General features: G+C 52.1%; 1 protein-coding gene across 5 annotated transcripts in view; it reads right to left on the bottom strand.

The window, feature by feature from the left end:
- Positions 1-4,019: 4,019 nt before the first annotated feature.
- Positions 4,020-15,399, bottom strand: part of EPHB4 (EPH receptor B4) — a 28,594-nt gene continuing 17,214 nt past the window's right edge. Inside the window, exons 1-16 of one of the 5 annotated variants that reach the window (XM_040415360.1) lie at positions 12,259-12,512; positions 11,506-11,576; positions 10,748-11,432; positions 9,233-9,388; positions 8,825-9,154; positions 8,608-8,744; positions 8,369-8,531; positions 8,179-8,299; positions 7,866-7,930; positions 7,632-7,745; positions 7,267-7,526; positions 5,503-5,718; positions 5,156-5,305; positions 4,887-5,080; positions 4,562-4,717; positions 4,020-4,475 (exon numbers count right to left, since the gene is read on the bottom strand). In XM_040415360.1, coding sequence (XP_040271294.1) covers positions 4,361-4,475; positions 4,562-4,717; positions 4,887-5,080; positions 5,156-5,305; positions 5,503-5,718; positions 7,267-7,526; positions 7,632-7,745; positions 7,866-7,930; positions 8,179-8,299; positions 8,369-8,531; positions 8,608-8,744; positions 8,825-9,154; positions 9,233-9,388; positions 10,748-11,432; positions 11,506-11,568 — 2,925 coding nt within the window. In that variant the 5' untranslated portion in view covers positions 11,569-11,576; positions 12,259-12,512 and the 3' untranslated portion in view covers positions 4,020-4,360. Of the gene's footprint in view, positions 4,476-4,561; positions 4,718-4,886; positions 5,081-5,155; positions 5,306-5,502; positions 5,719-7,266; positions 7,527-7,631; positions 7,746-7,865; positions 7,931-8,178; positions 8,300-8,368; positions 8,532-8,607; positions 8,745-8,824; positions 9,155-9,232; positions 9,389-10,747; positions 11,433-11,505; positions 11,577-12,258; positions 12,513-15,399 lie in introns of those variants that run through there. The other 4 variants (XM_040415356.1, XM_040415357.1, XM_040415358.1 and 1 more) reach the window with 4 other exon arrangements.

Here is a 15,399-nt window from a genome sequence, read left to right as displayed (position 1 = left end):
CAGTACCACTTCTGTATATATACACACACACTGCACAGTACCACTTCTGTATATATACACACACTGCACAGTACCACTTCTGTATATATACACACACTGCACAGTACCACTTCTGTATATATACACACACGGCACAGTACCACTTCTGTATATATACACACACTGCACAGTACCACTTCTGTATATATACACACACGGCACAGTACCACTTCTGTATATATACACACACGGCACAGTACCACTTCTGTATATATACACACACGGCACAGTACCACTTCTGTATATATACACACACGGCACAGTACCACTTCTGTATATATACACACACGGCACAGTACCACTTCTGTATATATACACACACGGCACAGTACCACTTCTGTATATATACACACACGGCACAGTACCACTTCTGTATATATACACACACTGCACAGTACCACTTCTGTATATATACACACACTGCACAGTACCACTTCTGTATATATACACACACTGCACAGTACCACTTCTGTATATATACACACACTCCACAGTACCACTTCTGTATATATACACACACTGCACAGTACCACTTCTGTATATATACACACACTGCACAGTACCACTTCTGTATATATACACACACACTGCACAGTACCACTTCTGTATATATACACACACACTGCACAGTACCACTTCTGTATATATACACACACTGCACAGTACCACTTCTGTATATATACACACACTGCACAGTACCACTTCTGTATATATACACACACGGCACAGTACCACTTCTGTATATATACACACACGGCACAGTACCACTTCTGTATATATACACACACGGCACAGTACCACTTCTGTATATATACACACACGGCACAGTACCACTTCTGTATATATACACACACTGCACAGTACCACTTCTGTATATATACACACACTGCACAGTACCACTTCTGTATATATACACACACACTGCACAGTACCACTTCTGTATATATACACACACTGCACAGTACCACTTCTGTATATATACACACACTGCACAGTACCACTTCTGTATATATACACACACGGCACAGTACCACTTCTGTATATATACACACACTGCACAGTACCACTTCTGTATATATACACACACGGCACAGTACCACTTCTGTATATATACACACACGGCACAGTACCACTTCTGTATATATACACACACGGCACAGTACCACTTCTGTATATATACACACACGGCACAGTACCACTTCTGTATATATACACACACGGCACAGTACCACTTCTGTATATATACACACACGGCACAGTACCACTTCTGTATATATACACACACTCCACAGTACCACTTCTGTATATATACACACACTGCACAGTACCACTTCTGTATATATACACACACACTGCACAGTACCACTTCTGTATATATACACACACTGCACAGTACCACTTCTGTATATATACACACACTGCACAGTACCACTTCTGTATATATACACACACGGCACAGTACCACTTCTGTATATATACACACACTGCACAGTACCACTTCTGTATATATACACACACGGCACAGTACCACTTCTGTATATATACACACACGGCACAGTACCACTTCTGTATATATACACACACGGCACAGTACCACTTCTGTATATATACACACACGGCACAGTACCACTTCTGTATATATACACACACGGCACAGTACCACTTCTGTATATATACACACACGGCACAGTACCACTTCTGTATATATACACACACGGCACAGTACCACTTCTGTATATATACACACACACTGCACAGTACCACTTCTGTATATATACACACACTGCACAGTACCACTTCTGTATATATACACACACGGCACAGTACCACTTCTGTATATATACACACACGGCACAGTACCACTTCTGTATATATACACACACGGCACAGTACCACTTCTGTATATATACACACACGGCACAGTACCACTTCTGTATATATACACACACGGCACAGTACCACTTCTGTATATATACACACACTGCACAGTACCACTTCTGTATATATACACACACTGCACAGTACCACTTCTGTATATATACACACACGGCACAGTACCACTTCTGTATATATACACACACGGCACAGTACCACTTCTGTATATATACACACACACTGCACAGTACCACTTCTGTATATATACACACACTGCACAGTACCACTTCTGTATATATACACACACGGCACAGTACCACTTCTGTATATATACACACACGGCACAGTACCACTTCTGTATATATACACACACTGCACAGTACCACTTCTGTATATATACACACACGGCACAGTACCACTTCTGTATATATACACACACGGCACAGTACCACTTCTGTATATATACACACACTGCACAGTACCACTTCTGTATATATACACACACTGCACAGTACCACTTCTGTATATATACACACACACTGCACAGTACCACTTCTGTATATATACACACACTGCACAGTACCACTTCTGTATATATACACACACTGCACAGTACCACTTCTGTATATATACACACACGGCACAGTACCACTTCTGTATATATACACACACTGCACAGTACCACTTCTGTATATATACACACACGGCACAGTACCACTTCTGTATATATACACACACGGCACAGTACCACTTCTGTATATATACACACACGGCACAGTACCACTTCTGTATATATACACACACGGCACAGTACCACTTCTGTATATATACACACACGGCACAGTACCACTTCTGTATATATACACACACGGCACAGTACCACTTCTGTATATATACACACACTCCACAGTACCACTTCTGTATATATACACACACTGCACAGTACCACTTCTGTATATATACACACACACTGCACAGTACCACTTCTGTATATATACACACACTGCACAGTACCACTTCTGTATATATACACACACTGCACAGTACCACTTCTGTATATATACACACACGGCACAGTACCACTTCTGTATATATACACACACTGCACAGTACCACTTCTGTATATATACACACACGGCACAGTACCACTTCTGTATATATACACACACGGCACAGTACCACTTCTGTATATATACACACACGGCACAGTACCACTTCTGTATATCTACACACACGGCACAGTACCACTTCTGTATATATACACACACGGCACAGTACCACTTCTGTATATATACACACACGGCACAGTACCACTTCTGTATATATACACACACGGCACAGTACCACTTCTGTATATATACACACACTGCACAGTACCACTTCTGTATATATACACACACTGCACAGTACCACTTCTGTATATATACACACACCGCCCAGTACCACTTCTGTGTGTAGGTGCTGATAGGAGTTGTAGTTGGGGGTTAACCCTCTGTGACCCTGGGGCAGCTGCTGTACATTCCGCTCCCGGTTGATGATTTTCCCTCCTGTCCATCCTTCTGGGGCAGTGAATGGACGCTCAGCCGGGGGTGACAATGGGGGAGGGAGCGCTGTTCTATCTGTACACACAGGGGGCAAACATGACCTGGGCCGCCCCCATCAATCTCACCCGAACCTGATTACACAGGACTTTCTGTTTTGGTCAGGAGCTGCACTTCTATAATTCAGCCCCGTTCGGGTGATGTGCCGCGCGGGGCACCGTCTGTACTTGGCCCTCTCCCCTATAGAGCATATACGAAAATGGTCTAGTTTCCCACCAATATGGCTGCCGTGGTAGACGTGGGCCCCGACTCCAGGGACGGAGTATATGTGCGGGGCCCACAGCTGGACCTTTACATCGGCTGCAGGCTCTGATCCTGGCTGCATTAACCAGCAGCGACTCTTTAACCCTTTGTTCCCCAATAATCTTGTTTTGCTGATCTTTTTATTATCAAATAATTTAATATAAAAATGCGAGATCATGATGAATCTGCTCGTGGAATATACAGCTATGTACAGGGGGTACACAGTCCCGGGGACCCCTGGATTCACAGTGCTGGGTGGGCGCTGGGCCGCGGGCATCGGCTTTGGTCATCTGAATTAGACGTGGTCAGGCGGGAGCCAAAGCCCCAGCGGAGTGATCCTGGAGGACGGCTCCGGGGCCTGGCAGGAAAGTCAGGAGCACCAGTTGGCCCAGGCGGGCATAGTCCTGCAGTCTCCAGGGGTCAGATAAGGTCACTTCGGAATGGTCAATTAAGGCACAAGGTTCCAGGCCGGAGCCCAGACTCGATATGGCAGCCTCCGGGGTAGAGGTTGGCACAAGGCAGCGCAGAATTTAAACCGCTATAGTCTGAGATGGCTCCACCCACTGCAGTGTCATGGCGGTTGTAGTCATGGCAACATCTACTCAGTAGAAGGGCGCGGAGCCTCCGGAGACCTTCTCAGCCGGCACAATCTGCTGGAGACTGGACAGAATCTTCTTCTGATGTCCGGCCAGGGTGACCCCGATCCGCAGCAGATCTCTAGGGGAACACAAGTCACATGACTTAATACCGTGCAGCGCTCTCTGGCGCCCCCCGTCCTACACTTCAGAGCCACAATCACGTACTCTGTGGTCATCTGCCGCACGCGGCTGAAGGTGGTGAATCCGGCGTTCCTGAATCCTTCTTCGTATCGCCCCATTTTGATGGCATGTAGCCACTCGCCCACGGAGGAGAAGGAGGAGTAGTGGGGCGTTCGCTGGTCGAGCAGCGGCTGGGAGCTTCTGCGGAGAGAGACGGACACTGGCGACATCACAATCACCCCATTATCTGCTCTACGCCCAGAAACTTCCTCTGCTTCCTGCCAGCGCTGACCCCAGGCCTGACCTGCAGAGCTCACATCCTCACAATGCTCCGTTCTTAACCCCTTCCTCCCTGGAGGCCCCCTCTTACCCCGGCTGCTCCCGTGCAGTGATCTTCAGGCTAGCTGGGTTGCGGATGAGTTTGTCCAGAGCGCTGACGATCTCGGTGAAGCGAGGACGGGCGGCCCGGTCGCGCTGCCAGCAGTCCAGCATCAGCTGGTGAAGAGCGGACGGGCAGTCTGGCGGAGCGGGCAGCCGGTAATCCTGCTCGATGGCATTGATGACCTGAGGGAAGCAGAAGACCATCAGTGACTGGACATTCACTCCCTGCCCCCGCACGCCACAGGCCCCTGGACTCACATCTTGATTGGACATGTCCCAGTACGGACGTTCTCCGAACGACATGACCTCCCACATGACTATGCCGTAGCCCCAGACGTCACTGGATGAAGTGAACTTGCGGAAGGCGATGGCTTCTGGCGCTGTCCATCTGATTGGTATTTTACCGCCCTGAGACGAGAGACCGGAGCAGGAGGCGCTATTATTACATTGTCCCATCCACCACTGGTCCCACCGCTGGAGGAAGATGAAGAGGGCCACTCTGATACACTGTCACAGTTACAGACATGGCCAGGAGTCTTCCCCTTTAAGATGAATCCCTGCCACCCTGGCCATACCCCACCCCCAACCCGCTGACCATTCCTCACCAGGCAGGACGTGTACGTTGGGTCAGTGGATCCCTCTTGTAAGAAACGGGACAATCCAAAATCTGACACTTTGCAAACTAAGTTACTGTTCACCAAAATGTTCCGCGCCGCCAGGTCTCGGTGAACGTAATTCATCTCTGCCAGGTAGCGCATCCCGGAGGCAATTCCCCGCAGCATCCCAACCAGCTGGATGGGGGTAAACTGGCCATCGTTTTGCTGCAAACATAAAAGGAACAGGAAGTTTATAATTATTCTGCAGCAGATGCAACTCCAGCCGACCACGGACCGCGCTCCAACCACCCGACCACGGACCCCGCTCCAACCACCCGATAATGGACCCCGCTCCAACCACCCAAGTCATTCGATAATGGACCCCGCTCCAACCACCCAACCACGGACCCTGCTCCAACCACAGACCCGGCTCCAACCACCCGATAATGGAACCCGCTCCAACCACCCGATAATGGACCCCGCTCCAACCACCCGATAATGGACCCCGCTCCAACCACCCGATAATGGACCCCGCTCCAACCACCCGATAATGGACCCTGCTCCAACCACCCGATAATGGACCCTGCTCCAACCACCCAAGTCATTCGATAATGGACCCCGCTCCAACCACAGAACCCGCTCCAACCACCCGATAATGGACCCTGCTCCAACCACAGACCCCGCTCCAACCACCCGATAATGGACCCTGCTCCAACCACAGACCCCGCTCCAACCACCCGATAATGGACCCTGCTCCAACCACCCAAGTCATTCGATAATGGACCCCGCTCCAACCACCCAACCACGGACCCGGCTCCAACCACCCGATAATGGACCCCGCTCCAACCACCCGATAATGGACCCCGCTCCAACCACCCGATAATGGACCCCGCTCCAACCACCCGATAATGGACCCCGCTCCAACCACCCGATAATGGACCCCGCTCCAACCACCCGATAATGGACCCCGCTCCAACCACCCGATAATGGACCCCGCTCCAACCACCCGATAATGGACCCCGCTCCAACCACCCGATAATGGACCCTGCTCCAACCACCCGATAATGGACCCTGCTCCAACCACCCAAGTCATTCGTTAATGGACCCCGCTCCAACCACAGAACCCGCTCCAACCACCCGATAATGGACCCTGCTCCAACCACAGACCCCGCTCCAACCACCCGATAATGGACCCTGCTCCAACCACCCAAGTCATTCGATAATGGACCCTGCTCCAACCACAGACCCCGCTCCAACCACCCAAGTCATTCGATAATGGACCCCGCTCCAACCACCCGATAATGGACCCTGCTCCAACCACAGACCCCGCTCCAACCACCCGATAATGGACCCTGCTCCAACCAGAGACCCCGCTGCAACCACCCGATAATGGACCCTGCTCCAACCACCCAAGTCATTCGATAATGGACCCCGCTCCAACCACCCGATAATGGACCCTGCTCCAACCACAGACCCTGCTCCAACCACCCGATAATGGACCAAGTCATTCAATAATGGACCCTGCTCCAACCACAGACCCCGCTCCAACCCCCCGATAATGGACCCTGCTCCAACCACCCGACAACAGAGCCTTCTCTAACCACCTGATAATGGAACCTACTGAAAGAATCCTCTGAAAGACTCTACTCTAACATCCAGTAAACCCTTGGAAGACTGCTCCATAAGACGTCTACACCATTGTCAATAGACTTTCCTCTAGACTTGTCTCTACTGGACTTTCCACCAGCCTGTTCACACTAGAAGCTGCCTCACCCGGAGAAAGGAGTCCAGGGCGCCATTCTCCATGTACTCCGTGATGATCATGACAGGACAGTTGTTGGTGATGACTCCTTCCAGGTGGATGATATTGGGGTGGTGGAATTGTCCCATGATGCTGGCCTCGCTCAGGAACTCCCGGCGTTGGCGCTCGGTGTAACCGCCCTTCAGCGTTTTGATAGCCACGTAATTCTCCTTCTTCCCTGGAACCTTAAGACGCCCCCGGCAGACCTCTCCAAACTCCCCTGTAAGAGAGACTGTCAGCATGGAGGTAAACAGGCCCCCGACCTTCCATGACTCCATCTTCTCCACCCGTTCATGTCCACCAGCAGAGAGGTCCTCCAACCCCCACATCTACTCACCAGCACCTATCACTTCCTCGATTTTCACATAGGAAACATCAATCTCTTTAGCAAATTCTCTCACAGCCTCGTTGGGGTCCTCGTAGGTGAACGGATCAATGTACAACTTTGTACCTGAGACAAAACAACGCCATTAACGAGGACACAAGACTCTGGAAACCGGCAACTATCCATCCCCAGCCTCCAGGACACGGAAGAGTCGGGACATGGACATGTATGCAACATATCACTTACCGTGACCAATGAGGTACTGGCCCGGCTTATCCGAATACTCCGGCTCCTTATTACTCCCGTGCTTCCTGTACAAACAGAGCCACCGGAACGTCAGAGGAAATCACTTCTATTATACATACATTGTGGTCACGTGATCAGTATCGCCTCATACAAGGGGCGGGGCTGTGACAACCACTCACACATGTCTGATCACATCATTATATCAGTGATGTCATCAGCAGGGGGCGGGGCTGTGACTACCTCTCAGACAGGTTGTCAGCAGTAATAGATGTTCCTGTATGAGGGGATCTGGTGACGTTGCAGGGTCACTTACCTCACACACACCACTGCGGTAACGATGACGATAAGGACCAGAAGGGTCCCCACCCCCACGGTCCCAGCTATGAGCTCTACCTGCGGCTGGGCCTTCTCTGGGTCTGGAAGAAGAAATTCCCCTGTAAGTACACAGGAAGGTTACGGGCGCCCGGACAACACTTAGGGTGACATTTGTGCCCCTGACTTACCCAGTGGGAGCGTCTGGAACACACTGTCTCCACTAAATGCCCCGTAGCCGGCGTTGGTCCTGGCCCGCACCTGCACGGTGTACATAGTCCCCGCGCGCAGTCCCACCAGCTTCGCCTCGTTACCGGAGGCCTTCAGGAACATGATGAGCGGTTTCTCTTGATCCTGGGGAGGAGACACCATCCATTGGCACTCTGGGTCTCCCCTTGTAACAGGGGGTGCCCTCCGCGTCCCACCTTACCTTCTCATAGTACTTGACTTCATAATCCAGAATGTGCCCCATGTTCGGAGACTGTGGGGGGGGCGGCGGGATCCACTTCAAGGACAAGGAGGATGCGGAGGCTGCAATCTGCTGGATACCCGTCACCGCGTGAGGAACTGCAGGACAGAGAAACAGCGAGGTCAATGCCCGACCTAGAGGCCTCCGCGTGTACACAGCGGTATCGGGGTCAACTCACGGTCTCGGTCAATGGTGACGTTCAGCTCCTCCCCCATCGCCGCAGCACCGGTGCGTTCAGACACGCCATTCAGTGCCAGGACCCGGAAGTTGTAGATGACTTGTGGGCGCAGTCCGGACACGCGCAGCTTACGTTCCGTTAGTTTTTGAGGCCTTGGTGTGAAGGCCAGGCGGGTGCAGGGGACCCAGCCCCCACCTGGAGCATACTCCGAGCACAACACCTCATAGTACAGGTCCGAGCGCCCGCCAGAATCCAGAGGCTCGCTCCAGTCCAGATCCACCATGGATCCGTTCACACTAGAAACGATGCTGCGAGGGGTAGAAGGAGGCTCTGGAGGAGAGAAGATGGGGTCAGGCTGCACTGCTGTGTGAGACCACAGGGGGAGACACTCTGTAGACAGGTACTTACTGCTGCAAGGTGCAGTCACCGGGTCCCCGGGGGCTCGGTAGTACCCCGCTTTGCAGTTGCACATGGTTGCTCCAGCGGTGGTAGAGAGGCTGTTCTGAGGACACATCTGGCAGAGGGACTCGCCAACTTTTGGCTTAAAATATCCAGGAGAGCAAGCTACACAGAGAGGAAGACAGCAGAGCGTGAGCTCTTCAGAACAAGTAACACCTGAGTGATGGGTATACTACTGCAGCATGGACGCTGGTGAGCGAGCAGTGGTCTCTCTCACACTGGTGAAGGGTTAAGCGAGCAGTGGTCTCTCTCACACCGGTGAAGGGTTAAGCGAGCAGTGGTCTCTCTCACACCGGTGAAGGGTTAAGCGAGCGGTGGTCTCTCTCACACCGGTGAAGGGTTAAGCGAGCGGTGGTCTCTCTCACACCGGTGAAGGGTTAAGCGAGCGGTGGTCTCTCTCACACCGGTGAAGGGTTAAGCGAGCAGTGGTCTCTCTCACACCGGTGAAGGGTTAAGCGAGCAGTGGTCTCTCTCACACCGGTGAAGGGTTAAGCGAGCAGTGGTCTCTCTCACACCGGTGAAGGGTTAAGCGAGCAGTGGTCTCTCTCACACCGGTGAAGGGTTAAGCGAGCAGTGGTCTCTCTCACACCGGTGAAGGGTTAAGCGAGCAGTGGTCTCTCTCACACCGGTGAAGGGTTAAGCGAGCAGTGGTCTCTCTCACACCGGTGAAGGGTTAAGCGAGCAGTGGTCTCTCTCACACTGGTGAAGGGTTAAGCGAGCGGTGGTCTCTCTCACACCGGTGAAGGGTTAAGCGAGCGGTGGTCTCTCTCACACTGGTGAAGGGTTAAGCGAGCGGTGGTCTCTCTCACACTGGTGAAGGGTTAAGCGAGCAGTGGTCTCTCTCACACTGGTGAAGGGTTAAGCGAGCAGTGGTCTCTCTCACACCGGTGAAGGGTTAAGCGAGCAGTGGTCTCTCTCACACCGGTGAAGGGTTAAGCGAGCAGTGGTCTCTCTCACACCGGTGAAGGGTTAAGCGAGCAGTGGTCTCTCTCACACCGGTGAAGGGTTAAGCGAGCAGTGGTCTCTCTCACACCGGTGAAGGGTTAAGCGAGCGGTGGTCTCTCTCACACTGGTGAAGGGTTAAGCGAGCAGTGGTCTCTCTCACACTGGTGAAGGGTTAAGCGAGCGGTGGTCTCTCTCACACCGGTGAAGGGTTAAGCGAGCGGTGGTCTCTCTCACACCGGTGAAGGGTTAAGCGAGCAGTGGTCTCTCTCACACCGGTGAAGGGTTAAGTGAGCAGTGGTCTCTCTCACATTGGTGAAGGGTTAAGCGAGCGGTGGTCTCAGATTCGGTCTAATTTGGCCCCCTCCATACTTCCTGCTCCCCCTCCCCGCACATACCTGACATTCCACATCCCTTTTGTCTATGACACCTCAGAGCAGCGAGCACTGACAGCGCTGCCCCTCCCCCTCCATCTGTACAGACCGTCCACCCCCCACATCATACAGTGTGCCCCCCTCTCACCTGTGCACTTGGTACGGCCGTCCTTCTCTTCTCGCCCGGCCACACAGATGCACTCGCCTGCTGCGGGTTTGGCCCACTCTCCGTCCTCCCGGCAGTACATGACGGGGCGTCTCCCGAGCGAGCCCTCGGCGCCGTCCACGCAGCTGCCCTCTGCCGACACCACCAGTCCTGCGGGAACGGTCTCCGGGAAACTGGCCAGCGATGCTACCACGGCCGGGCACAGGCGGTAAAACACCCGCACAGCCAGCACCGCCATGCATGCCCCCTGATCCAGGAATGCCAGGTAGAAGCCGCTCTCCTTCAGAGGACCCAGGCGCAGAGTCTTGACATTGGAGCGCGTGGAGGCTCCGCCCCCACGCGCGCTGGGCCGCGCCAGAGTGTCCGCCGCCACCGTGTCTACTTTGATCCAGGGATTTTCCATCCATTTCGGGAAATGGTCATTGGCAATGTCAGCGTTGGCTGGGTAGTAGTAGAGGTTGAAGGTCTCCTTACAGGAGCGGCCGGCGCGGGCGATGGAGGCGCACTCCATCATAGTGAAGGTGATCTCCACGTAGACATGGTGGGCGGGGCCTCGCGAGATGTAGCCGGTCCGCAGCCAGTTGTTCTGGTCCGGAAGGTGCAGGTTGCAGATCTCATAAGTGCGGACGGGGGTCTGCTCCTCATCCAAGCCCGAGGTCTCGTCCCACTACAAGAGAAGGGCAAACGATGAGAGTGGTAGTGGAAGGCTGGAAGGGGAGGATGATGGGACTCCACATTACCTGGCTGTCCACTCGGGGGTACACGGTCCAGCGGAGGTCCGAGGTCTCCAGCTTGGTGTTCATAAGCGTGACTGCAAAAAGACAGAAGATGTCAGAGACCACCGCCCTCCCGACAGGTGAACCCCGACAGCCCCCCCGCCGCTGCCCCCCCCGACAGGTGAACCCCGACAGCCCCACCCACCGCTGCCCCCCCCCCCCCCGACAGGTGAACCCCGACAGCCCCACCCGCCGCTGCCCCCCCCGACAGGTGAACCCCGACCCGACAGCCCGCCACCGCCCTCCTGACAGGTGAACCCCCACCCGCCAGCCCCCCCCCACCGCCCTCCTGACAGGTGAACCCCCACCCGCCAGCCCCCCCGCCCTCCTGACAGGTGAACCCCGACCCAACAGCCCCCCCCCCACCTGACAGGTGAACCCCGACCCGACAGCCCCCCCCCACCGCCCTCCTGACAGGTGAACCCCGACCCGACAGCCCCCCCGCCGCCGCCCTCCTGACAGGTGAACCCCCACCCGCCAGCCCCCCCGCCCTCCTGACAGGTGAACCCCGACCCGACAGCCCCCCCCCACCGCCCTCCTGACAGGTGAACCCCGACCCGACAGCCCCCCCGCCGCCGCCCTCCTGACAGGTGAACCCCGACCCGACAGCCCCCCCCCCACCTGACAGGTGAACCCCGACCCGACAGCCCCCCACCGCGGCAGTGTGCGGCTGGTACACGTGCGGCGCGGCAGAGCTGACAGCAGCTTGGTACATACAGCGATACGTAGTGGAAAGCTGTGATATGACGGGTAAATATTGACTCCTGAATGCCAGCGTGTCTCCGGGACGGGGGACGTTATCACCGCTCTATAAACACAAGGGGTGGGACATAGTCACATGTGACACTGGGCACCCCTGATCTGTGCCCGCTCAGGAGAGGGTTAACTGCCATGGGGCAGATTTCCAGGCTCATGTTTCAGGTGTATTGGAGGGTTAGGTAAACCCGCTACACACCCGCAGTCACACAGATACCGGGTATATACACACAGTCACACAGATACCGGGTATATATACACAGTCACACAGATACCGGGTATATATACACACCCGCAGTCACACAGATACCGGGTATATACACACAGTCACACAGATACCGGGTATATATACACACACATGCAGTCACACAGATACCGGGTATATATACACACACATGCAGTCACACAGATACCGGGTATATACACACAGTCACACAGATACCGGGTATATATACACACACATGCAGTCACACAAATACCGGGTATATATACACACACACATGCAGTCACACAAATACCGGGTATATACACACAGTCACACAGATACCGGGTATATATACACACACCCGCAGTCACACAGATACTGGGTATATACAGACACGCAGTCACACAGATACCGGGTATATATACACACACATGCAGTCACACAGATACCGGGTATATATACACACACCCGCAGTCACACAGATACTGGGTATATACAGACACGCAGTCACACAGATACTGGGTATATACAGACACGCAGTCACACAGATACCAGGTATATACACACACATGCAGTCACACAAATACCGGGTATATACACACAGTCACACAGATACTGGGTATATACACACACATGCAGTCACACAGATACCGGGTATATATACACACACATGCAGTCACACAAATACCGGGTATATACACACAGTCACACAGATACTGGGTATATACAGACACGCAGTCACACAGATACCGGGTATATATACACACACATGCAGTCACACAGATACCGGGTATATATACACACACATGCAGTCACACAAATACCGGGTATATATACACACACATGCAGTCACACAAATACCGGGTATATACACACAGTCACACAGATACTGGGTATATACAGACACGCAGTCACACAGATACCGGGTATATATACACACACATGCAGTCACACAGATACCGGGTATATACACACAGTCACACAGATACCGGGTATATATACACACACATGCAGTCACACAAATACCGGGTATATATACACACACACATGCAGTCACACAAATACCGGGTATATACACACAGTCACACAGATACCGGGTATATATACACACACATGCAGTCACACAGATACCGGGTATATATACACACACCCGCAGTCACACAGATACTGGGTATATACAGACACGCAGTCACACAGATACCGGGTATATATACACACACATGCAGTCACACAGATACCGGGTATATATACACACACCCGCAGTCACACAGATACTGGGTATATACAGACACGCAGTCACACAGATACTGGGTATATACAGACACGCAGTCACACAGATACCAGGTATATACACACACATGCAGTCACACAAATACCGGGTATATACACACAGTCACACAGATACTGGGTATATACACACACATGCAGTCACACAGATACCGGGTATATATACACACACATGCAGTCACACAAATACCGGGTATATACACACAGTCACACAGATACTGGGTATATACAGACACGCAGTCACACAGATACCGGGTATATATACACACACATGCAGTCACACAGATACCGGGTATATATACACACACATGCAGTCACACAAATACCGGGTATATATACACACACATGCAGTCACACAAATACCGGGTATATACACACAGTCACACAGATACTGGGTATATACAGACACGCAGTCACACAGATACCGGGTATATATACACACACATGCAGTCACACAGATACCGGGTATATATACACACACATGCAGTCACACAGATACCGGGTATATATACACACACACGCAGTCACACAGATACCGGGTATATATACACACACACGCAGTCACACAGATACCGGGTATATACAGACACGCAGTCACACAGATACCGGGTATATATACACACACATGCAGTCACACAGATACCGGGTATATATACACACACACACAGTCACACACATACCAGGTATATACACACACGCAGTCACACAGATACCAGGTATATACACACACGCAGTCACACAGATACCGGGTATATACACACAGTCAGTCACACAGATACCGGGTATATATACACACACGCAGTCACACAGATACCGGGTATATATACACACACGCAGTCACACAGATACCGGGTATATACACACACACACATACCGGGTATATACACACACACAGTCACACACATACCAGGTATATACACACACGCAGTCACACAGATACCGGGTATATATACACACACGCAGTCACACAGATACCGGGTATATACACACGCAGTCACACAGATACCGGGTATATACACACACACACGCAGTCACACAGATACCGGGTATACACACACACACACACACACGCAGTCACACAGATACCGGGTATACACACACACACGCAGTCACACAGATACCGGGTATATATACACACACATGCAGTCACACAGATACCGGGTATATATACACACACACGCAGTCACACAGATACCGGGTATATATACACACACGCAGTCACACACATATCGGGTATATATACACACACGCAGTCACACAGATACCGGGTATATATACACACACGCAGTCACACACATACCGGGTATATACACACACACGCAGTCACACAGATACCGGGTATATACACACGCAGTCACACAGATACCGGGTATATACACACACACACGCAGTCACACAGATACCGGGTATACACACACACACACACGCAGTCACACAGATACCGGGTATATATACACACACATGCAGTCACACAGATACCGGGTATATATACACACACACGCAGTCACACAGATACCGGGTATATATACACACACGCAGTCACACACATATCGGGTATATATACACACACGCAGTCACACAGATACCGGGTATATATACACACACGCAGT

Source organism: Bufo bufo, chromosome 1, assembly GCF_905171765.1.
Source record: "Bufo bufo chromosome 1, aBufBuf1.1, whole genome shotgun sequence".
Taxonomy (NCBI): domain Eukaryota; kingdom Metazoa; phylum Chordata; class Amphibia; order Anura; family Bufonidae; genus Bufo; species Bufo bufo.
Note: the sequence above shows the minus strand (reverse complement) of the source record. Positions and strands in the feature narration are given on the sequence as shown.